Consider the following 25,748-nt stretch of genomic DNA (forward strand, 5'->3'; position numbering starts at 1 on the left):
CGCTCACGTTTGTTCTAGGGTTGTCGACCACTCGATTATTTCGAATCGAGTAACATGAGAAGTTAAATCCGTGATAGCCCTTGTTCAGAGTACGTATGACTGAGTGTCATCAACGCTCGGGTTCTAAGCCACTGAATCCGCCATTGTGATTTTGAATCCATGATTGGGCCATAGATATTTTTTTTTGTTTTGGTTTTCCCCGAAGGGTAAGGCAAAGGGAACTATGCCCATACAGCCATGTCTGACGTATTTTTTTTCTTGATGATTAATGAAATGATGAAAGGTGATAATGATGAAACCTAAGCCCCCACCCTCGGAGTAGACTCCTACTCCGAACCCCAAACGAATTAACTCAAAAGTCCGCATAAACTTTTGAGTTATGAAGCGGCTTCCCGGCACGAAGCGAAAATAGGCAGATACACTTTGTTCATTGAATACTCCAATATAATAACACTCGCGAATGTCTTCCGACTAACTTAATGCGATCATTAACCACAAAACACCACTTCGTATTAATTATTTAGATTACTCAATGAAGAAAGCAACTGTCCCGTTCCCGTTTCCCGCCGAAAAAGACTGGGCCATAGATAATTGATATTACACGTTAATGGTAGCAGGCTCGCCCCCTATTACATGAGTTTTTACTATACAGCGACGATATAATATTCCAGTCCTCGTCTTCACCGACTGTGTCCTCAGTGGTCACCATTTCAGATCCATTTCAGATCCAGTAATTCACTTCAAAACATTATAGTGTCTCTTTTTTTATTGTGTGGGTTACATAACATAACATAACAAATACTTTATTGCACAAACAGGAAAAAACAAAATACAAAACAAAAGAGAAATAGAATTAGTACAATAGGCGGCCTTATTGCTAAGTAGCAATCTCTTCCAGGCAACCTTTAAGTATAGGAGATATTGAATATTAGGTAATATAGCGGGATAGTGCAGCATGGGAATACTTGTGCATATAAAAATAAGTACATGTGGGTTATGTTATGAGGTGGGTTACCAACTTCATCAACCGTGGTCAGGATTACTATTGAGCCGCGAAAGGCCCCTGGCGTGACTCATATAACTTGGATCAACGGCTGAATGTGCCTTCCGAAGCACGGATCATCTTACTAGGGCCCAAAAGTGATTTTTGTGATATGTCCCCACCGGGATTCAAACCCGTGAGCTCCGGATAGTGAGCTCAACCCTCAACCGCTGGACCACGGTGGACGTTTATATTAGTGTCGATATATGGCATAATTCTTTGGTTCGACAATGTGTAAGGTGTTTCTAGAATATGCCCAGCACTCTAGAGATTGTTATCGAGTCAACTCGAACTGATTATGTCCCATCCCTAGTGCGGTCCTGTTTGGCCGCGTTTGCCCGCATTTGCTCACCCTCCATCGCATTGTCGAAGCAATATACCGCCCACCATTGTACTGTAGATTCAGTCGGCAGGTACCTTTATTCTGAAGCTGAATCGAATATTTTTTTATTGTTATACGCAAATGGTTTATTCAAATTATGCTCCGTTAGTTTAGTTTAGGTGAGCGTGAATTTGGGGTACTCACCAGAAATTATGTCAAGCTCTTCTTAAAAACGGATCAGATTAATGGGATTCAAAATATGTTGTTAGAGTAGATATGTTGTAGTCAGTGCTCTATTTATATCTAAAATTTACAATATTTGAACGCGATCACTAAGATTCGTTGTATTGGCCGTCAAAAGTTACATTTCAATTAAAGCTTCCCATGTGAAATTCTCATTCCTTATTATTCCGAAACATCTTCTAAAATAATTAACCGTGTGAAAGCCCGGAGCCCATTTGTCCGGCCAATTAGTTAATGCCATTTACGGTAAATCTACAATGAGTCACGCCAAAAAAAAAATTTAATATAATAAAGACATATGGCCTCCGTCTGCAAAGGTTGTACTTACGAGGTGTTGACAATAATAACTGCAACATGAAAACACCTTTTAAAAAGATTTAAAATATTCTGACAGCTTTTATTATCTCTATGGTTTTGGGTTTTTGGCGGGAAACGGGAACGGGACAGTTGCTTTCTTCATTGAATAATCTAAATAATTAATACAAAGTGGTGTTTTGTGGTTAATGATCGCATTAAGTTGGTCGGAAGACATTCGCGAGTGTTATTATATTGGAGTATTCAATAAACAAAGTGTATCTGCCTATTTTCGCTTCGTGTCAGGAAGCCGCTTCATAACTCAAAAGTTTATGCGGACTTTTGAGTTAATTCGTTTGGGGTTCGGAGTAGGAGTCTACTCCGAGTGTGGGGGCTTAGGTTTCATCATCATCACCTTTCATCATTTCATTAATCATCAAGAAAAAAATACGTCAGACATGGCTGTATGGGCATAGTTCCCTTTGCCTTACCCTTCGGGGAAAACCAAAACAAAAAAAAATCTCTATGGTTTTGGACTTTTTGGCGGGAGTGGGACGGATGCTTTCTTCATTGAATGATCTAAATAATTAATACGAAGTTGTATTTTGTAGTGAATGATCGCATTAAGTTAATCGGAAAACTTTCGCGATAGTGTTATTATATCTGAATATTTAATAAACAAAGTGTATCTATCTATTTTCACTTCGTGTCAACTAACCACGACACAACGCCCGCACAACGCGTTTGTGCCGCATAACTTTCGATTCGTTTGGCGGTTCAGAGCAGGAGTCGGCTCCGAAGGTGGGGGCTTAGGTTTCATCATTCATTGTCATCACCTTTCATCATTTCGTTAATCATCACCAAGAAAAAAAAGACATAAGACATGGCTGTATAGGTATAGTTCCCTTGCCCTTCGGGGAAAATTACCAAAAAAACATAGACTTTTTTTGCGGTTTTCTCTCATTGTCGTATATGTTTTGTAAAAAGAAGACAGATTTTAATAAATAATGTACACGAAGCGGACAAACAACCAGCATTTTATTTAATCTACAGTCTACGACGTACTCGTCAATAATAAGTTGTAGTGTATCTACTGCAGTTTTTTCGCACGGGCATTGAATAGTTTTTTTTTACTTTGGCCCATTGAAAGGCCAGGCTAAGATCGTAAGATCATGCTGCCTAGTTTTCAGTTCATTTTTTTTGCTGGTTAAGCATTAATGTCAGAACTAAATAGATCATTAGCAGAGCTAACATGCGCAACGTGATAAAATTTTGTCACGGTCATTTTATCGATTCTGACGATATAATTGTGTTATATGTGAACCCAATAAGTCATGTCGTTCTGTCAATATACGAGCAAAGTCACGTGCCACGCATATTAAAAAAACAAACTTATCGATTTCAACAAAATTTATTGAATCGATCGATAATTTTATCACGTTGCGCTTGTTAGCCCTACTGGTCTAACTTTTTTATTAAGTATTTACTTTTTTTCAATTCTTTAATTTTTAATAACCCATTAGATCCGTTAAGCCGTTTCGCCGGAATAGCATGATTGATTCGCAAAATTCGCTTTGAATGGATAAGATAAGATTAATGGTATTATCTACCATTCCGGTAGTTATCGTCACCCAACCCAGTGCGATGTGTGCCAATGTCTTGTGCGCTGGGGATCGCGAAGTATCTGACAGGTGGTTTTTTTTTTGGGGCTTCGTTGTTGTTAATTATATTCTTTATTTAAATAGTTCATCAAGTCCGTGCCACGAAGAAGTCCCGCGGCCGCGACGCTAGCGTCGCAGCATCTGCTTAGAATTATTATGATTTGTCAATTAGTTCCGTTGAAATCAGCGGGACTTCTTTCGTGGCATCATTTACTTCATATTATTGTAGTGCTACAGCTCTAAAATAGTGTCGTCCTTCTCTTACGACAAGGGCAAGACAGAGATAAAACTAGTTTTGGACCTGTCAAATAATTTTGTGCACGAATCGTTATGACAATTTTCTATTGTTATGGTATCGTTTAATCCATCTGTTAATTTGAAGAGATAAAGTGTGTGTGAGTGTGTGTGTGTGTTTGGTTCATCTTGCGATGGATATACCTCTTACTGCCCCAATTGTATTACAGGCATGAGCTTATGTCATGTTATATACCTGTGTGTGTGTGTGAGAGAGAGAGAGAGAGAGAGAGAGTGAGAATGTGTGTGGGTGTGTGTGTTTATTTGGATATTACTATGACTGAAAGGTATGATTTGCATTTAACCTCTCATATGCCGAGATACCAGACACAATAGATTTTACATTGTGTCTGGTCGAGATCCGCGTTCCGGCGTTCGAAAGATAAAGGTATGGCAAAAAAGGTAACACAATCCTAATTAGATGTAGACTGGTTAAATTCAAAATAAATACATACATTAAAGATAAGTTCTCTGAGCGACAAAATCATCAATACACGTATTCGATTCGACCCAAGCTACGATGAACCGCATAGTAACTGGTTATCACTTGATCGACCGAATTGATAGGTATTTTATTACAAATAAATACTTAGAAGTCATCATCTACCAGACTTTACCTAACCTGAGGATTTTACAGGTCCAGTTTTTTACAGAAGCGACAATCTGACTGACCTTACAAATAAAAAGAAGTACCTAATAAATAAAAAAGTATCTAGAGAAAGGAGGATTTTTGGCAGTGTTTTGTCGGTTTAGCAAGTTTTCTTTTAAATAGCTAATAGTTTTTCAACTGCCTACCCCGATAGGGATTGCGAGCGCGAGTGAATGTGGACGAATTCTCCTCGAGAATGATTACGGCAAACTTAGCTCAGTCAAACGCTGGTGGGGAGCGGAGAGTTGCCGTTCTATACGTAGTATTATTCTTTATTCTATGACACAAGAATGGCTCGTTTAATAATATAGTCATTTGTCAACTAGGTCGTCAGCCGACGCAATTAGCTCGCTAGCTGGTGTGTTCCAGCATTACGCTGTAGCTTAGGCTAATACACCTTTATTTTTTAGCCCCTATCACACCCCGGACACTTCATACAAACGACCTCGTTTTACACAGACACTACACATAGACATTATCAACACGTGCATCTGTGTGTGTGACGTCTGAGGGCTGCCGATTACAATACCTAATTTAACCGTTATTACTTACTTAGGTAGGTAGTACTACTTACGAAAGATGCTTAATTACAACAATCAGTTAATATTAATTTACCACACAAATCTCAAACAAGAAATTTTGAACAATGAAATTTCACAATATAAATAAAGGCTTTACAATTTGCCTTAAAAAATCACTGAACTAATTAATTTCATTCGCATTATTTTTACATTAAAGCACTTAACCTAGGTTTAATTTTATTGCAAATTAACCCTTTCACGGACAGAGATCATGGATAATTGATGGTTCATAATTTATGAAATATGACACCTTGGAATCGGAACGTCATGAGATGTTCTGTCCTTGAAAGTGTTAAATACATATTTTGATGAAAAATCACCATTAAAACTAAATATTTATAGCCGCTGGCTAAATATATTTTAGATCATTATATAAATAAGACTTTTTAGAATTTGGAGCAGTGGTAGCCCAGTTGGTAGAACGCCTTCTCTCACTTTGAGGTCGCAAGTTCGAATCCAGCACAGGCCTCAACCAATGATTGTCGAATTTGTTTTCGAATTCATGATTCGATCATAAACGATTATCACATGCTCAGCGGTGAAGTAAAACATCGTGAGGAAACCCACATTCCTGAGAAATGCAGTTTCGGAGGTGTGACCTAACCTGTATTGGGCTGGTTTTCCCTTCGCGGGTTGGAAGGTCAAACAGGCAGTCGCTTCTGTAGAAAACCGGACCTGTCAAATCTTTAAGTTAGGTAAGCGGGCCCTGAGAAAAACGAGATAATACTAGGGAGATGATGATGATATAAATAAGAATTTGATTTGATTTTAGTGATGCTTAGCGACAAAAATGGATTTACATTTTAAAATTGCAATAATTAAATATACAATCAAAAATCATGGCGACTTTTTTCAACATTTTTTTTAACAATTAAATTGGTAACTATGGAATGGCCTAAGTTGCATTCATATGTTAGTAGCCTAATTAGGCTAAAAGTTTGGTCTAGCTCGCGACATAGCTCATTAGTGCTAGATGACGGTTCAGACATCCCAAATAACGTTAATTCCCTAATTTGAGGCCTAATTTGGGAGGTAGGTTGTGTATCTAACACTATAATTCATCATCTCCCTAGCTGGCACTAGGAAGGCATTGTCTTGTTTTCACGGGGTCCATTTACCTAACCTAAACCAGTCTGGTGTTTTTAGAGATTTTTTACAAAATATTGTAATTATTGGCGTACGTGACATTTTAAAAAAATTACAAGAAAGCAGGTTTCGTTTGTTTAGTAAAAAGTAGACCTCACGATTACGTGGGTAATGTTACAGCCACCCTAAATATACCAGGGCTTAGACCAAGAGGGCGACCAAAAACAAGATGGGCGAATGTGGTCAAATTGGAAAAATAAATGCCAATGAGAGAGAGTGATAGAGAGAGTTGTAATTATTTGCATTTTTTCTCTTTCGTATTTTTCTTGTTATTTATTTTATATCAATATATTAATAAAATCTATGTTTAATTTCAGGAAGCATATACAGACGAGGTGCTAGGCGGTGGCGAAAGCTATATCGCGTCAATGGACACATCTTCCAAGCCAAACGGTTTAATAGAGTGAGTATACTTCGATATATATATATATTCATAGTTCACATCTCTTCGTTTCGAAGTTTTACAGAGCTATCCGAGCCAATTTTTACGTCATTCAGGGAAAAGTTGACTTCCAATAGTAGCACATCAATGTTCCTTTTAGTCTAAACATCTAGAATTGGGCAGTTTCAATTCAATTCTTGACTTCTACCAAGAGTAGATTCCTAGGTAAAAAATAAATTTTCAAATATTTGTTGTAATGTATTTTATTTATTCATGGAACTCCAACACAGTACATTTCTTACATGATATTTAAAAAAAAAATTGTGCTTGTACGATTTCGATTATGCACGGCAATTATAGAGGAGTTCACCTCATTTTCGAAATTGTATCCACTACATTGGAAAATTTATTTTTACTACAATTAAACTTGTATAAAATTGTTAACCAAAAATATATTCTTCTTTTCTATTTAATTATTTATTCATTTTAATTCAGAAAACTGCAACAATAAGTTCGATATTTTATAATATTATATTTTAAAATAAGTGATTTTATTTCAATAAAATAACTTTTACAGTCTTCTCAATGCACGGTAAGAATTAGATCTGTCAAAGTACGTAAGCTAGTGTTGTAACGTTCATTAGCATAGTGATGTATCAGCAGATTTGCCCACTATTGGTTCTAGTTTTTTCCATGTGTTTATATGTATAATAAAATGTTAGCTTCTTCATGCATTCATGACTAACTTTTGTCATTCCAGCGTGCATTCTGTGCCTTCTGCCAAGACCGCATCTGGGGCCTCGGGCGGCAGGGCTTCAAATGTATCCAGTGCAAGTTGTTGGTGCACAAGAAGTGTCACAAGCTGGTGCAGAAGCCGTGCTCCAGTGAGCACGTCGACCCCATCGACCCTGTCAAGGATGACGCCAACGGGGAAAGTACGCTCGGCAGGGCTGCTTCTGTTCGGTAAGGAATTGTCAAATCAAATCAATTAAATAATGTATATTTACACAGAACTAAATTTTAACAATCAGGCATCACACATGAATGGAGTACAATTTGGGCGGCATTATTGCTCTAGAGCAATTTCTTTCAGGCAACCACTACTAGGAAACAAGCATTTATCAAACTTGGATGCGGGATGGTGCAACAAGAAATAAATACCTAAAAGTAAACTAAACTTAAAATAATAAATACTCAATGTAATATAATACACATTTACTAAAAATATACCTAACCATAATCGTAAATAATTAAAGCACATAATAACGGGTTCTTACCGCGTTTAAAATAGGGATATGAGACTCCCGATATTTCGACACTGTTGCAAGTGCCATGATCACGGGATGACTAGCCATGAACGCGGTAAGACCCGTTATTATGTGTTTTAATTATGATAATAACTGCGTAAACTTAAAACAATGCATAATAATAAATAAAAGACTATACACACACAGACAAAACAAGTATTGAAACAAATAAAATACATCATACATATATACACTTCTCATCAAAAAAATCGAAACACTTCCGTTTCATTGTTTCTGTCCGAATTTAACACAAAGAAGAATTCATACGATGAAAAAAAATTACATAAATGTATAGCTGGCAGTTTGGCCATTACAGTAATAAGCGAAAATTCTAAATTCAAAATTAGAATTTCATTTGTTTATCTTATAAACGAAATGAATCACTGTTTTGAGACAAATGTGTGTTTAGAATAAGCTGTGCTCTGAAAAAGGGCGGGAAACGTCGAACTTGGCGGTCACGGTTTTTTCATTTCTCTATTTTTATAAATTTTATAACTTGTTTTGGATCAGTTAGGTAGTTAGTGTATATATAGTATATCTATTGGTGTGTATATAAATTAGTTTGAGTGTATATATTCCGGGATACCTCGGTAAGTGAACTTTTCTTTTTCTCTACGATGGATCCCCCCGAGGACCCGGGGGGAACTGCTCCCGATATTGCTCTCACAGTAACAATATCTAATAATGAGGCTAGTATGGATACTGATTGTTCCCTCACACAAAACACTGGTGGACGTAAGAGAGCATCTGCTCGTAGAATTTGCAAACATTGCAATAAAAGACGTAGAAAGCATCATGAAGGTAAGAAGGCCAGGGAAAGTGACTGTCATTGCACAGAAGCTTCCTCCCTCCCTCAAACATCACTAAGTACGAGCGCTCACGAGCATGGCTTTGATAACAGCACATCTATTACTCCCAATGTCGAGAATATTGAAAAAATAAATTCTTCCCCTCCCCAGCCCTCAGTGGCAAGATTGGTTTATCAATCATCAGATGCGGCTCCTTTTGTTATTCACGTTCAGAAAAAACAAACATTACCAGACGATAACACCTCCTTACATCCAGTGACTTTTGGGCGCTTTCTGAAAAGAAACGCAATCAATAACCTTATAAATGGTAGCCTCAAGAGAATAGGAAGAAACAGGCTTTCAGTCTCTTTTTCAAATTTTCAAGATGCAAATTCTTTCTTAAACAATCCCAATATTGAGACTGAAAATTATAAAGCATTTATTCCATCATTCAATGTGACGCGTATAGGAATAGTTAGAGGTGTCCCTGCTGAGTGGTCAGACGAAGAAGTACAAGAAAATATTTCTGTCCCGATAGGATGTGGCAAAATTCTTAAAATAAGAAGACTTAAAAGAAAAATAGAGGTTGACGGTAGAAGTCAACTTAAAACTACTGAATCAGTTGTTGTCACATTTGATGGTCAAGTTTTACCAAAGCGAATATTCATGTGCTACACGTCATTAACGGTAGATCTTTATATATACCCAACAATTCAATGCTATAATTGTTGTCGGTTTGGTCATGTGAAGGCTCAATGCCGGTCCAAGCCCAGATGTTATAAGTGTGGTCAAGGCCATACTGGTGATACTTGCCATGTGCAAGAGGATGATTACAGTTGTTGCCTTTGCAAAGGTTCACATTTTGCTATTAGCAAAAAGTGCCTAGAATTGGAGAGACAAAAAGCGATTAAAGAAACTATGGCAAAAAGTTGTGTATCCTATGCGGAGGCATCAAAGTTTCATCCACCTATTTCTCGCAAGTCATATGCTGATGCTTTGCTCACTTCATCTAATGTATCCCCTTCTACTACAGCCTCTCAAAATGAATTCCTGAACACCAGTCATCCTATTGCAAATTCAACTCAGCAGACATCATATAGAAAAACTGTTTTCATAAAACCAAAATCGCCTCCTAAACAATCACATGGCTATGACCGAGCTGCTCATGAAGCTCTGATTAAAGATTACAATGTTCCTCAATCATCTAATGGTTGTGCCCTAAATTACAAAGACGATTCATCAAATGTTAGTAATACACTTGATTTGATTCTATCTCTTATTAACTCTCTGTTTCAATCTAACATTTTATCACCGTCCCACGCTGCCCCAGTAATTAATGCAATCACTCAGTTTTTCAATAAACACAATAATGGACAAAATTCTTCAATGGAATTGCCGCAGTGTAACTTCCAAAAAATCTGATTTAATTTACTTAATTAATAAATATAAGCCTTGTATTCTTGCCTTACAAGAGACTTGGCTTAAGCCAGGTTATTCATTTCGAATTCCTGGCTATGCCTGTCTTAGAGAAGATCGCTCTGACGGGTATAATGGAGTTGCTATACTCGTTAAACATTCACTTCCTTTTACACATTTTCCTATCCCTAATCATTCTAATGAATTCTCAGTTATTGCAGTTTCCATAGACAACATTTGTTTTGTATCTATTTACATCCCACACCCTACAGCCCACATTATTCAAGAAGTAGTGGACATTTTCTTAACCCTTCCTAAACCCTTTATTATATTAGGTGACTTTAATTGTCACCACCAGGCATGGGGAAGCTCACTATCCAATAGTGTAGGTAATTTACTTTTAGACCTTCTTGATTCTCATAATCTATGTGTTCTTAACACAGGTTCACCTACACGTCGTTCAGAGCCAGGGCAGTTAATTAGTGCTCCTGATCTATCAATTTGTACCCCCAGTTTAGCTCCCTTATTCACTTGGGAAACACTTTCTCTTACCTATGGCAGTGACCACTTCCCAATTATACTGTCATATACATTCAATTTTTCTATTAACAAGCCATATCCTAAACAGAAACCACGTTTAAAATATTGTCTGGACGATGCTGATTGGCAACTTTTTAGTGAGCGTTTAGAAAACAGAACTGCTGATCTTCCAAATTTACATCAAGGTGACGAATCTCTCTGTGCTGAAGCTTTAGCTAAGGCAATTACCGAGGTAGCCGATGAAACGTTTCCTCATAAAAAAGAGATATCAGATTTTATTCCATCCCCTCCATGGTGGGATAGAGAATGCACGGATGCGGTCAGGAGGAGAAAGGAGGCTGAATTATTATATTGTGAATGCTCTACTTCAGAAAACTTTAATTTGCTTTCCGAAATAATGATAAACACACGTAAACTTTTTAAGAGTAAAAAATTTGAAAGCTGGAAATTATTTTGCTTGTCCATCTCTCCTAATATTAATCCATCTCTTGTATGGCGCAATATTAGGAGATTTAGATCAGGTTTCCGAGATTCCTCATCAACTTTCCTTCCTATTTCCTTGGCTGATCCATTCTTAGATAAATTGGCCCTTCCATCTGTCCCTGAAAAAATAATAATTCCATTGCGCCTTTCTGTTGAAATTGTTTCCAATCCTATTGGTCTCAATAGTCCATTTTCACTCTCCGAATTAAAAGGAGTATTGGATAATGTAAAGGATTCAGCCCCAGGTTTAGACGGAATTCCTTATTCTTTTATTGCTCACCTAAGGGATGATACCCTGTCCTACTTTTTAAATTTAATTAATTCTGTAATGATATCGGGTAATATTCCTGCATCATGGAAAACTCAATCGATTATTCCCATTCTTAAACCCAACAAAAGTCCGTCTGACTGTTCTTCTTATCGCCCAATAGCCCTCTCTTCTGTTTTAATGAAAATCGCTGAACATTTGGTTAAAAATCGGTTGGAGTGGTTCATTGAAAGCAATCAATTGCTCAGTGAAAGTCAATTTGGTTTTAGAAAGAGCAAAAGCACTCTTGATAGCATTAGCATCTTTGTCACTGATATTCGTATAGCATTCTCTAAAAATCAGTCTTTAGTTGCAGCATTTCTTGACATAAATGCTGCTTATGATAACGTTATTTTGAGTATTTTAAAAAATAGGCTTCACGGTTTGAACGTCCCGATAATGCTGTCTAACTTCATCATAAACATGTTATCAGAGAGATTTATTAATATTTCCTTAGAAGATGGTAGCATCAAGTCTAGATATGTCTGGAAAGGTCTCCCTCAAGGGTCTGTTCTTAGTCCATTATTGTATAATATTTATACTTCAAACTTGGAGTCGGCTTTGGATGGTACTGCACAAATATTACAATACGCTGATGATTTATTATTATATTATCCACATCAATCTGTCGAAAAAGCTTGTTCTTATTTATCTACTTCATTAAGTCTGTTAAAGAAATGGTTGGATAATAACGGTCTAGAACTATCCCCTACCAAAAGTTCAGTGGTATTGTTTTCTAGAATGCGACTACCTCCGCCAATATCTGTTTATTATAATAATATTGAAATTCCTGTTAAGACCAACGTCAAATTCCTAGGTGTAGTACTAGATTCCAAGATGACGGGTTCTCCTCACTGCGATTATATCGTAAACAAATGTGAACGCCTACTGAATATTCTAAGATGTCTCTCAGGAGTTTGGTGGGGGGCCCATCCATTCTGTATGAAACTGCTTTACAACGCTTTAATAAGGAGCTTACTGGATTATGGTACTTTTTTGTTAGAACCTGGTAGTACTGTCGCTTTTAAAAAACTAGACTCTATTCAGTCAAAAGCTCTTAGGTTAGTCTCTGGTGCCATGAAATCAAGCCCTATTAACGCTCTCCAGGTGGAATGTGTGGATCCCCCATTACAACTTCGACGACAGTATCTTTCTGATTCATTTCTGTTTCGTTCCCTTCAGTTCTCTAATCATCCTCTTCATTTTAAGCTCAGATTACTGTCTGACTATGTTTCATCTGCTAGTTATTGGTTACACAAATCTGTTCCATGTCTCCTTAATAGTTATAGGAAATTTATTAACCTTCAAGCTCCTACTCACCAGTTTCCTTCTTTCCCACTTTTTAGTACAAATTTTGAATCATTAATCATTTCTCCGGATGTTCGTTTAGATTTAGGAATAACAAAGGATGACCCAGTTGTTAACATTACTTTTAATAATCTGTTAGAAGAAAATTGGTTGGATTGTCATTGCATATACACTGATGCCTCGAAACATTCCTCTACTGGCTATGTAGGGGTGGGTGTTTATCATTCTCAATATGATATTGTGCAAAGAGTAAAACTTCCTCCTGAATCTTCTGTGTTTACAGGCGAGTGTTATGCCATATTTAAAGCTCTTGAATATATCCTAATTTTTAAACTAACTAAATCAGTCATATTTTCCGACGCTAGGAGTGCTTTGCAAGCTCTAACTAGGTTCCCTTTTCGATCTAAATCTTTCCCTATAATCATTGATATTCGGGACAAATTATTTAAATGTCAACAATTAGGATTTTCGGTTTCTTTTGCATGGATACCTGGCCACAATAACATTCCTGGTAATATAAAGGCAGATCAACTAGCCAATAGGGCTGTTGATGATGGTGACATGTTCCCCTATAAGAATTACTGCCACGACCTGGGTTCTTTGCCAAGGGTATATCTTCGTGATCAGTGGCAGCAATCTTGGTTAAAGAGCTGTCAGTCAAAAGGAAAATATTACTTCTCAATTCAAATAGACATTCCCACTAAACCCTGGTTTTTTAAATTGAAGTTATGCAAACGTGCCACTAGTACAATCATTAGAATGCGATTGGGTCATGTTTGTTCTCCAGCCCATCTTGCCAGACTTCAGATAGTTCAGAGCGATGCTTGTGAGTGCGGTACAGGTGTAGGTGATATTAATCATCTATTTCTTTCGTGTCCTCTCCTTGACCATTCTCCTTTATATACATTTCTCCATTCCTTAAAAGTTCCTCTTCCTACTTCCATCCCTGTTCTGTTGCACAGTATGAATCCAGATATATACAAATATTTATCTATATGTATTATTAATAATGACCTTAAACTATAAATATGTCAATTATTTTATTCTAATTATTTATATAGAATTCTCGGTATATTTATTTTATCCATCACCTTTCTGATCCTTTTCCAAATTCCGTTCCTTGTTTTTCCTACTAATCCGTTTCCCTAACTTTGTTTGTGGCAAATGCGCAAGCCGCGCGAAGCCAAAATCTAATAAAAAAAAAAAAAAAAAAAAAAATGTGTGTTTAGGGTTGGAGTACATTTAGCGTTTAAAAACTAAAAATTGGCGCCTATCCTTAAACTTTTTGTTTTTTATTTCAATACTGTGACTTTGGGACGTCTGAAAAAAGGTTTTTTTTCTAAAACGTATGGATACTTCGCCCACAGAAGCCGCCCAAGTTGTGGCATTGCTGGATTCTGGCCTTAGTCAGCGTGTTGTGGCTGCAAGACTGCATCTAAGCCTGTCATCTGTTCATAGAGTCTATAAACGTTATCGGGAGACTGGTTTGTTCACGCGACGTTCAGGATCTGGCAGGAATCGGGTCACTTCTGAGCGAGATGATCGATTTATTGTAACAACTTCTTTAAGAAATCGACGCCTTAACGCTTTTCAACTGCAGCAGCGGCTTCGTGTTGTACGAAGGGTGGCTGTAAGTGACTCTACAATTAGAAGAAGGTTGAAGGATCGTGGACTGGTACCGCATAAGCCAGCAAATGGGCCGAAATTAACTGCAGACCATCGAAGAGCGCGCCTTAACTTTGCACGTGAGCACCTAAATTGGTCATACCTACAGTGGAGCAAAGTTCTCTTTTCTGATGAGTGTAAAATTATGCTGTATGGTAACGACGGAAGGAACAAGGTCTACAGAAGAGACGGAGAACGCTATGCACAATGCTGCATTGAAGAAAAGGTCAGCTATGGTGGCGGTTCGTGGACGGTTTGGGGAGGAATCAGCGCCGACGGTAAGACAGAGCTTGCTTTCGTGTCTGGGCCACGTCTGCCTGCACTAAACTGTCATCGGTACGTCGAAGAGTGTCTCGAGCCTCATGTGATGCCCTATGCACATTTTATTGGCAACGGCTTCATATTCATGCACGACAATGCTAGGGCTCACACCGCGGGCGTCGTACGAGATTATCTTAACGAAGTCGATATCTCTATTATGGAATGGCCAGCAAGAAGCCCGGACATGAATCCCATTGAACATCTGTGGGATGAATTAAAGAGACGAATTCGAGCAAGAGATCCTGCCCCAGAAACACTTAGCCAGCTGCAAGATGCAATCCAAGAGGAATGGGACAATATACCACAGCATGTGATCGTGACTCTCATCCGATCGATGAAGAACCGTATGGAAGCAGTAATTAGAGCTCGGGGAGGGAATACAAGTTATTAAATAAACGTTTTTTAGCTTTTTTTTTCATTTACGTGTGTTGTTTTATCCATTTCCTTTATACTCCATACGGAATAAAAATGACTCATTTAACAAAATACGAAACCTATGAAAAATTCATTTAAATTTAGAACATTAACATTAAGATTTGATAAGCTCATATTACTCACTATTAAACGACATTTAACATTTATTCCTAAATGTACACATTTTTCTGATAATCCTGACAAAACGTAAACTTGCAAGGTGTTTCGATTTTTTTGATGAGAAGTGTATTTCTTTTTGAACGTGAACCTCTGGGCCAACCTGTAAATTACAAATACTTATTACATCCATCCACGATTAAATTTGGAACATTTTCTCAATCTAAATTGTAAAAATTCCAGGTCAAGAGCGGATCCCTCACCGCCGCTGCCGGAGACTCCGCCCGCGCCGGTGGTGCCGCGTACGGAGGACCTGGAGCCAGGCTCGCAGCGCCAGTACTCGCTCGACGACTTCGAGCTCATCAGGGTCATCGGCAGAGGCTCTTATGCTAAGGTATGGTATAGAGTAAAAACAGAGAACCCGTATTCTCTGTTTTTACTCATAAAATTGTATGTAAGTAATAATTTAACATGGCATACTGTTACTTGTCCTATTTAGTTACGCATAATATTAATGTGTCATAATGATATAAAGCATAATTATTATAAGCATAAAAACTATAGTCCGAATAAGAAAAGTTTTGACACAACTTTGAACATTTTCGAAACTTACTTTTTCCCTGGCTGCATTTGGTTCATGATTGCGACTTTTTATATTTTTTGACACTATTTCATGTTGTTGGTCATCGTTCAGTATACTTTTCTTGTGTAAGATGAACATGCTGGCGGCCTAGGGGTTGTCCAAGGGCCAAACTCAATATGACAAATTAAAATAATCCCAGGGTTACGTATGGGTGTTATTCCCTCTTGCTTTCCGCCCCGCAGTACTCTGTGTGACGCGAGTGTGATGGCGCCCAGAATAGTCCATTTCAAAGCCGTACTAGGATTCCTGTCCTCTTGTTCTGTCCTGTCCACTACCCTATTTGTCCCTAAAAAGTAGCATGGAGAATGCTACACCGACAAGAGCGTGGCACTTAAATTAGTGATGATGTGATGGGTGTTATTGACAACAATCCGAAAACTGAGTGAGAAGTAACGAAGTAACGGGTACGGGGTGTACGTGACATCGTAACGAATACTGAGGGGAATGATTCGGCACATGATTCTGGGTTAATATCAAGTGGTATTAAATTAAAAAATAATTAAAAAACAAACAAAATAGCATGAAGTGTGGGTTACGAGTTCGATGATCAATCTCAGTAACCCTGGCGTCAAGGTTACTTGAGCCAAAGGCTCGTGATCACATGAGACATAATCACATGAGGTAAATAGTAGCTCGAAGGTACTGCTTGATGTGCCCTCCGAAGCACAGGTCCTCTCATCTGGGTTTCACGGAATGTCTGGGTTATGGGGTTGACTATGGGTTGACAGGACTGATGTATCTCACTCGTTATCAGGCGTGAGTTGTTGTTGGCCCCTGACATTGATTCCCTAAAACCAATTTCCTCCACATTTCAGGTGCTGATGGTAGAACTTAAGAGAACGAAACGCGTGTACGCAATGAAGGTGATTAAGAAGGCCTTGGTGACTGATGACGAGGATATCGACTGGGTGCAGACGGAGAAGCACGTGTTCGAGACGGCGTCCAACCACCCGTTCCTGGTGGGGTTGCACTCCTGCTTCCAGACTCCCAGCCGCTTGTTCTTCGTCATCGAGTTTGTACGCGGCGGAGACCTCATGTGAGTTATCAGATACTAATCTAACCTCAATAACCTCACTATCACAAACAAGCAGCTTTCATCGTTTTCAGTCATCCTATCCTAACTTTACATTTTTTTATTAACTAGACGAGATTAATGAATATTTTTTTCATTCCAACCCCAGGTTCCACATGCAGCGCCAGCGCCGCCTGCCGGAGGAGCATGCGCGGTTCTACGCAGCAGAGATCTCGCTCGCGCTACACTTCCTGCATGAGAGGGGCGTCATCTACCGGGACTTGAAGCTGGACAATGTGCTGCTAGACCACGAGGGACACATCAAGCTCACTGACTACGGCATGTGCAAGGTCAGTTCCTCTCCTTCTTTCCTGACAATTGGCATTCAGCTCTTCTATCAAATAATTAAGAATACGCCAAGACCAAGTTGCTAAGTTTGTTACTTCAGACCTATTTCACACATCCTCCTCGATTTTTTGATTTCTGTCCGTTAAATCATCATATACCAAAACTCTTTCCTTGAACTTCCCTCCTTTAATGATCATTTTCCTATTTCTTGTAATAATATTTCCATTTTCTGTCTTTATCTGATACGATCTAGGTCCTACTTTCCTATTATTATTCCACTAGAAAGTGGTTTTTTATTTGTCTCATCCTGTATCTTCACTACAGCACGTCTTTAGAACTTCACGTGAAGACGTCTTGGCTAGTTGCCTTGCTGACATCTCCAGAACACACTTTCAGAATTTCCACACCCCTCGATTTTTTTGTTTCCCGTAGACTGGGAATTACCCCTAACAACCTCTACTTTGTTTGGAGTATTTATTGACTAAACGCACACATCGTCATGGACCAGTTCAATTCAAGATATTGCTAGCTTTACAAGTGAACAAAGTATAAAATAGTATAGTACTTATGTTAGATATTAGTAAATACATATTTTGTAGCTGGGTTTAGGAGCAAACTGACAGTGTTATTTTTGATTAGCTATCAATTCTACTCATGATGATAATATATGAGAAGAGGAATCAGCGAACCACAAAAAATATGCACAACAGGCTGCCTTATTGCCCATGGTTGCTTGAGCATGTATCAGTTGTTGGTCTTCGCGACTATTATTAACCTTCACAAACCTATTTCCAGGAGGGAGTTCGCCCAGGAGACACGACATCAACCTTCTGCGGGACCCCCAACTATATCGCCCCTGAGATCCTCAGAGGCGAGGAGTATGGGTTCTCAGTGGACTGGTGGGCGCTGGGTGTACTCACCTACGAGATGCTGGCGGGACGCTCGCCCTTCGACATCGCGCACGCGGCAGACAACCCTGATCAGAACACTGAGGACTATCTCTTCCAGGTGAGAATATTGATTACTCTATGCCATGGGTTCGAAGGCCGGTTCTGGCTCTAATCCACTGAATTCGACTTTTTGAATTTGAATTCATATTTTAATCGTGGATAATTGACATCACGTTGTTTCCAGGATTTGTGCCCGGTTAATGGCAATAGGCCCGCCCCCTATTGTAAAACATGGACATATGATACGTTAGTTCATGATTCTTAGTTGATACCAAGTGGATTTTCCTGATGGAAAATTCATGAATAAATATTTTAGTATTTTCTTTAATTATTTTTAGTACCATGCTTTTGCGACGAAAACTTCCACTTGATATTTACTCAGAATCATGGTCTGATCCATCCCCCAAAGTTTTCGTTACGATGTCACTAACACTCTGTATTCTATACTACCTACTCCTTAAAAAAATATAAATATAAATAAATCACTTCAAAAATCGAGTGTTCGGGCACGCAGGACACGATGTAAGATGTTCCATTCGTTCGGGGAACAGTGCCGCACTTGCACTTTAAGTCCGAGCGATCCGAGAAACCCCACCTGAACAAATTGTCCTTACTTCAATCCACCGAGTCCGAAGACTATTTAGAAACTTCCAGGTAAGCCAAGGCAAATCAAGACCTGGCGGAGGTCTCCCAGACGGCGCGGCGAAAAAAAAGGGTTTGGGAGGTGTACCCGTTCCTGCCAAGTCCTGCATCTTTTGCTTTGATTATAACAAGACCTTATTGTATGTGCCAGGTGATCCTTGAGAAGACGATCCGTATCCCTCGCTCGCTGTCAGTGAAGGCGGCGTCGGTGCTAAAAGGGTTCCTGAACAAGAACCCCGTGGAGCGGCTCGGCTGCGGAGAGCACGGCTTCCTCGACATCGTCAACCATCCCTTCTTCAAGAGCATTGAGTGGGAAGCGGTAAGGAATTTCATAAAGTTTTATAAGACATAACTTTAAAAAATCATATAAATTAAAAACCTTTCTTTAAAAAAAAATATTTTTAATAATTTGAATTTGTGCTCTGCAAAACAAAAGGGATTACGGCCATCGTAACGAATACTGAGGGAGATAATGCTGATGATGATGCTGAGTCAATATCAAGTGGAATATCCATTGCAGAAGTAAGGAATTGAAAATTAAAAAACAAAAATAATCATAAGTTTTGCGACAAAACAATCCTTTTGATATTAACTCAAAATCATGAGCCTCAGTATTCGGTACATGTCTCTAACACCCTGTATATTATCTTGCATATTGTAAGGTTTTGACTCTCAGACGACGCCGTGAGCCGTGGTTCGCTCCCAACTGGGCACCCTCAGGCCTGTTGTCTTAAATTTTGTACCTGGTGAGAGCCCTCAGCGCTCCCCATTTGTCCGGCCAAGTAGTTAATGCCATCTGCGGCAAATCTACAAGAAGTCACGTCAAAAAAAGAATGTTATATTTTCCAACCATAAAACCTTGCGAAATGACGTACATTCAAAAATATTAATTTGACCTTCAAAAAGTTTATCTACGACAATTTCGTTGGATAAATGATTCGGATTCTAATACAAGACCGATTTGACAAAAGTGTGGCAGAATCGAAGCAAATGGAATTCCTTCTCTGCTTAACCCGGTGAGAAATAGGAGTGAGTTCTTTATGTATGTACCTATATTACATTACCAATGTTCGTTACAGTTGGAACAGAAGCAAGTGCTGCCGCCGTTCAAGCCGCGGCTGGAGGGTGAGCGCGACCTCGCCAACTTCCCGCCGGAGTTCACCGATGAACCTGTACATCTCACGCCTGATAACGAGTGAGTACCAGTCCTACCAAGTAGTCAACCCATTGCAAGTCTGCTTTGGAATTAGGTACACGATTTAATTCTATCATCTATCGTCATCACTAAAAATGTACTGTTTTCTGATTATTTTTTATCTATTATTATATTGGCATTTTATAATTGACCCGATGAAATACCCTAAACCATGGTATAAGAAGACCAGGGGGGGGGAATGGCTACTTTAGCAATTCATCTTAAAGTTGGCCATTTTACGACTTTCCATAGAGAATTGTCAATATGGGAAATTCATATTATGAATCGTTATATGAATTGAAATATGAAAATCCATAAGTGGCCATTTTACGATTTGCAATTCAATTAGCATTTTCAAGGTTAGCCCAGCTGATGTCATCCGACCCTGCGTTGACATTTCTTAAAAACTAAATTACGCACATCCAATGTCTTAATTTACTTTGCAAGGAAATTTTGGTACTTCTGATAAAATATTCACGTACAGTTTTAATGATTTTTGTATACGTGACAAATATTAGTAATTAAATACATTAGTTAGTAATTCACTTAATTTTCAATAATAAAATTCGCGTCCTTGGAATGTTGGAGATACCTACCAATTGAATGGTAACGCTTACGTCATCAATGGGTTAGCAATGGCGGCTTATCATAGGATTGAGCATACCTGGCCTTCTTATACCATGGCTTAAACAACTGACGGAAAATTCATTGTATTTAACAGCACGGTGATCGCCGACATCGACCAATCCGAGTTCGAAGGCTTCGAGTACGTAAACCCGCTCCTGATGTCGCTGGAGGACTGCGTGTGACACCACGCCTGTCTGCTGCATCCCAACTACGATCCCACGCAGGTATGTTCCATCTTTTAGTATATTAGCCCGAGTGGAGCTGTAGTCTCATGCTTCTATCTAACTTCAAAAATAAAAACATAATTTTATACAAACTTTCATCCCCAATTTTAACCCATTAGGGGTCGAATTACCAAAAATCCTGCACCTGCACCTACGTCCTAAAAGCCCCATGCAAAATTTGAGCCTTCTTAGGACTTGAAGTTTGTAAGATTTCGTGATGAGTGAGTCAATCAATCAGGCGATTAGTGAGTGATCTTTTGATTAATATAGATTTTTGACAGTTTTTTTTTATTTGTGTATACTTGGTTTTTATGGAGTTGCCCGATACAGGCACTAAGCTTAAAAGGAAGCTCCAATCACTTATACCTAACACTGTAAATTGCTTTTAACGAATAAAGTGTTTTGTATATTTTATATAAGAAACGGATCAAAAGTAAACCTAATTGTATTGTAGACTAGAGCCACTTAAAAGGGTTATCTACTCTGGTATTGTAATAAAACTAGTATTTAAGTCGAGTATAGAGTATTAAGTTCTTCAGAAAATGAGAAAAAAATCGCATTATCAACTGTTCCGCCGAGATCGTCGTTGTGTTCTCGTCGCGAAGACGCTTTAAATGTCGCGACCACTAATTAATTATAATTTTTTTCTATTTACAGGCATACACGTACGGCGCGGAGTCTTCGTCGTCAGACTATGACTCCGTGTGTTCGGAGCTGCCGCCGCGTAAGCCGACCCTACTGCAACACATGTTCTGCCTACCCCTCAACTGACACAAGAAGAACTAATCCCCTTCTCAACACGGCTTATGATCCGTTGCTTATAAACTTCAATTGAGAATGAGGATTACAATCTCAATAATAAAATAAACCTATTTGTAAATAATGTTTACATCACAACTTTCGCGCGCAAAACTGCGTTCAGAAATGTACGTACATTTTACTTTTTAATATTCGAATTTTAGGTTCTTTATGATCCCAATTTTAAAGAAAATGATCTAATTTGGGGGCCTAAATAATTGATATTGTAGCTAATAAAAAAATAGCTAACAAGATTTACTTTTAAATTGTTACATAAAGCAACGAATCAAAAGCCCTATAATAAATTTATCTACAATTTTAGAAAATTTCTCTAATTCATGTAATTATACAGAAGGCATGGATGGGAACTAAATTGTACTATTATACAATATCAGTAACAAATCATCACATTTCTACACATTTTATTCGTAAAAATAACTTTTCACATATTTCCAAATCGATATTCCTTGATGAGAAGTTATCTTGTAAACGCAAACGGAAAGGCGCTATAATATGCTACTCTATTCACACTTATACAAATAAGTGAGTAGAGCAACTGATAAAAATACGTGCTATTTTAGGCGGGAATAAAAATTATATTACCCTTAATTATATTGTGGCAAAGAAAACAAAATAGAATGCCAAACTGGTGAAAATAATTACTGTTTTTTTTTTTAATTCTTTCTATATGTATCTTTTATTACGCTCACCTCCATTATAATTCACACATACAGTTGGTTAAACAATTTTAAATAATTATTTGTTATTCAGTTTAGCTCCATTATACGTCAATGTTACCCAATATTTCAGTATTATTGAAACATGGAATTGATTGCAGTTTACGCTAAGTACAAAGATTACAAATTTAATGCTCGAATCACTTAAAGTTAGACATGAATTTAGGACGTATGTACACGAGGTGTGGTCCTGAATCGCGTGTAAAAACATAAAACACCATTGTGTAAATGGCCGTTGAATAGAAAGCTTGAGAAAGTAGGTAGTTAGGATGCAGCAAAATTGGATGTCACACATTCTCCTATAATACCTAATCTTAGAGTCACTTCATTCGTCCCAAATTAGGGATATAAATGCTTCTTATGTAAATAAATAAATGAAAGTAATCATTATATACGAGAAATTATATAAGACTTAATATTTTTGAAACTATTGTAGTGTCTATCTATCCTTTCTGAGAGGAAGGCTCTATTGTAATGTCGAGATTTAGAACGTGTAAGGCGAGTGTGGCCACACCGCGGCACGGAACTCCCGACGCTGGTGTGGCCAGCTTGCACGAAATGTGTGTATGACTATCATTATTATGTTTTCGAGCAATAAATTATTGTAGTATCTATACGTGGAGACAGGTAAACTGCTCAAGGAAAGGCACGTAAGGAATTAAAAGTAGTGAAAAAAAATACCGGCCCACGGGCCGATGGAGCGTATTTATAGCCCTTATCCAAAATTAGTGTATTCCCTAGAAGCCTAGACGTAAGCTAGTTTTGTAGCTACAATTTTTTGACAAGGATCTAAGCGTGGGTATGCCAATGTTCGGTACGTCTACTTCGTATTATATCTTTGTGTGTACATTTCCTATGGTGCATGTTATATTTATTGCCAAATTCTACTTCCTTTGAACTTGTGTACGCCACGCTTTGTCCTTGAACTCTATTGTAATGCGCTCAGAGGTAAGGGGAGGGGCCTGTGAAGGTCGTGATGTTGTTTTTTTCACAACGCGGTGCCCAGTGCCCAGGCAACTCTGTTTCCCATTGAGCGTATATATATATTCCACTCCCTATGTAGATCCTGTTGTCCTTCATAGCTAAACACCACTCGTTTAGGTAGCCAACGAATTTTATAAAAAAGTATAATATTGAGCACTGAAACAAATTTAAAATCGTGTACATTATAAACAAATAACTCGTAAATACATTGGTTATAAAATATTATTAAAAAAATATTGTTAATGTAGAAAGAAAGACTTATTATATAAAAGAAAATATTATCGTAATCGGTGGCGGTGCGCACGCGCCGACTGAGCTCAAGTGTCCACAAACTATTCTAAATAGTGTGTAGTACCTATCTATTAGACATTTTGCACCGATATTAAAGAGATGACACAAGCGTCGGGTCCCCGCTCGCTCTTCCGCGACCATTTTACTGTCTACTTAAATGTATCTTTTTATTGATATATAAATAAATACTCTTTATTGTAACTGGATTATTCTTTCTTTCGCCAGTGTTGTTACGAAATATCTGTACATTATTATATGGTATCCATCTTGAATGTAACAATTATTGATTTTGTATAAGTAACCATTATGTAAAGAAACAAGTCAATCCAGTGTCGGTGAGTGCATATATCTATGTAAGCTGTCGTTGTCGTTGTTCTATGTATTTTATGACTGTGTTGCCAACGTGCGTTATATGAAAATGAGGCACTTTCCAATCGGCGTTCCCCAAAAACACGATAGATGGCGTTGATAAGTTGTTTCTTCGTTAAACTTCAACATACATACATACATAAACTCACGCCCGTTATCCCTAATGGGGTGGGATGGGGTGGGTAAACTTCAATTTCATGGATAACAGACATATGCATCTTTTATCTTTGTTTTTAGGTATAAATGCTGACCCTTTTACACCAAGGTACAATTACAACTTCCACCCATAATTATTCTGTTCAAAATAAAGAGAAGAAATATAAGTAGCAACATCATTCTATACATGTCATCCAAATATCACAACAATTAGTTTTATATACGCTTCTGCCATTACATCACATTTTTAAACAATTATGTACCCCAGCTATGAGAAAATATGTACTTATTACGTTAAAAGCGAACAACGCCATCTATCGTGTGTTTGGAAAACGTCGACTGGAAAGTTCCTCAATAAATTTTGTTGTCGCGCCGTCGCGCTCGAAGCCTGCGTGTAGATTTTGTATGTTAATTTTAAAATTAAGTATTTAATTTTAGCAGTATTTTATATTAACGCTTTAGCTGTAATTAGTTAACATTCCACTGTATTCTGCGTTGTTACTTTGACGTTTTACATGTTCGAATACAAGCGGTATCAAAGTTGCAACTTGTAGTGTTTTCGTTCGGATATTACATTTTCATTCATTATTATTGTAATGCACGTATCAAACGTTAAGTTTGAATATATATGTTTTATTACCAAAAACATAATTGTAATGTAAAATCATACTAACTGCATGACAAATGACATTTAACAATTATGATTAATTGTAAGAGGAATTGTTAAACGAATAAGGTGTTAACGCTTAGAACAAAAATGTATCTTAGTTTAAGTATTTTTTTTTAGTTTTACGAGAGATTCCGGCTATGGAGAGCGTTCGCTTATTTTAATTGGTTTACACATTATGTATGGAACACCGTTACTTAACCTTCAGTGAGGCTTGGTGCGTTGCGTGATGACGTCATGTCAAATTAGACTGGAGGACTTGAGATACTGTACTATTCTATGCTTAATTGAAAATAAAGAAAGATTAATCTGATTTGTGGTTATTTATTTTTTACGTCGAAACATCTTTGTCACAATATTTTATAGCGCCATCTATTGATTCTCTGTATGAATATTTCTCAGTTTGCTGCCGCCTACGCATTGTCGTACGTTTACGCCATCTATTGTGCAGAGGCGGAACTAGCAAAGTCGGTAATAAATATAGTCTGTTGAAGCGGGATAGTAAGATACTATACAGCCTAGTGCGAAAGAGATGTTTATTGTTTTGACAGCTCTGAAACAGTGATAGTTATGTCTTACGCCATCTTTGGTACAGAAGCGGAACTAATTAGTCCGTATTAGTTCAATGCCTCGTTAAAACAGGACGGATAGATAGCATACAACCTAGTGTGAAAGAGACGTGTATTGTTCCGACAGCTCTCAAACAACAATGCTCGGATGTTTGCTGAAGAACTCCTACAAACTTATGCTATCCTGGTACCTGTTTCTGCGGATCGCTGCGAAGTAACAAAAGTTTTGAATATCTGCAGTCACACAAACATAGAA

The 25,748-nt window shown here is 37.9% G+C and overlaps 1 protein-coding gene across 7 annotated transcripts in view; it reads left to right on the forward strand.

Annotated features, from left to right (window-relative positions):
* LOC126373787 (atypical protein kinase C) overlaps positions 1–25,236 on the forward strand; it is a 322,244-nt gene extending 297,008 nt beyond the window's left edge. For all 7 annotated transcript variants that reach the window (XM_050020083.1, XM_050020082.1, XM_050020080.1 and 4 more), the window contains 10 exons: positions 6,550–6,635; positions 7,375–7,577; positions 15,524–15,674; positions 16,739–16,959; positions 17,105–17,285; positions 18,079–18,291; positions 19,027–19,194; positions 19,955–20,070; positions 20,792–20,921; positions 21,579–25,236. In XM_050020083.1, the coding sequence (XP_049876040.1) occupies positions 6,550–6,635; positions 7,375–7,577; positions 15,524–15,674; positions 16,739–16,959; positions 17,105–17,285; positions 18,079–18,291; positions 19,027–19,194; positions 19,955–20,070; positions 20,792–20,879 (1,427 nt within the window). In that variant the 3' untranslated portion in view covers positions 20,880–20,921; positions 21,579–25,236. The remainder of the gene's footprint in view (positions 1–6,549; positions 6,636–7,374; positions 7,578–15,523; positions 15,675–16,738; positions 16,960–17,104; positions 17,286–18,078; positions 18,292–19,026; positions 19,195–19,954; positions 20,071–20,791; positions 20,922–21,578) is intronic.
* The last annotated feature ends 512 nt before the right edge of the window (positions 25,237–25,748 follow it).

Source organism: Pectinophora gossypiella, chromosome 16, assembly GCF_024362695.1.
Source record: "Pectinophora gossypiella chromosome 16, ilPecGoss1.1, whole genome shotgun sequence".
NCBI lineage: Eukaryota > Metazoa > Arthropoda > Insecta > Lepidoptera > Gelechiidae > Pectinophora > Pectinophora gossypiella.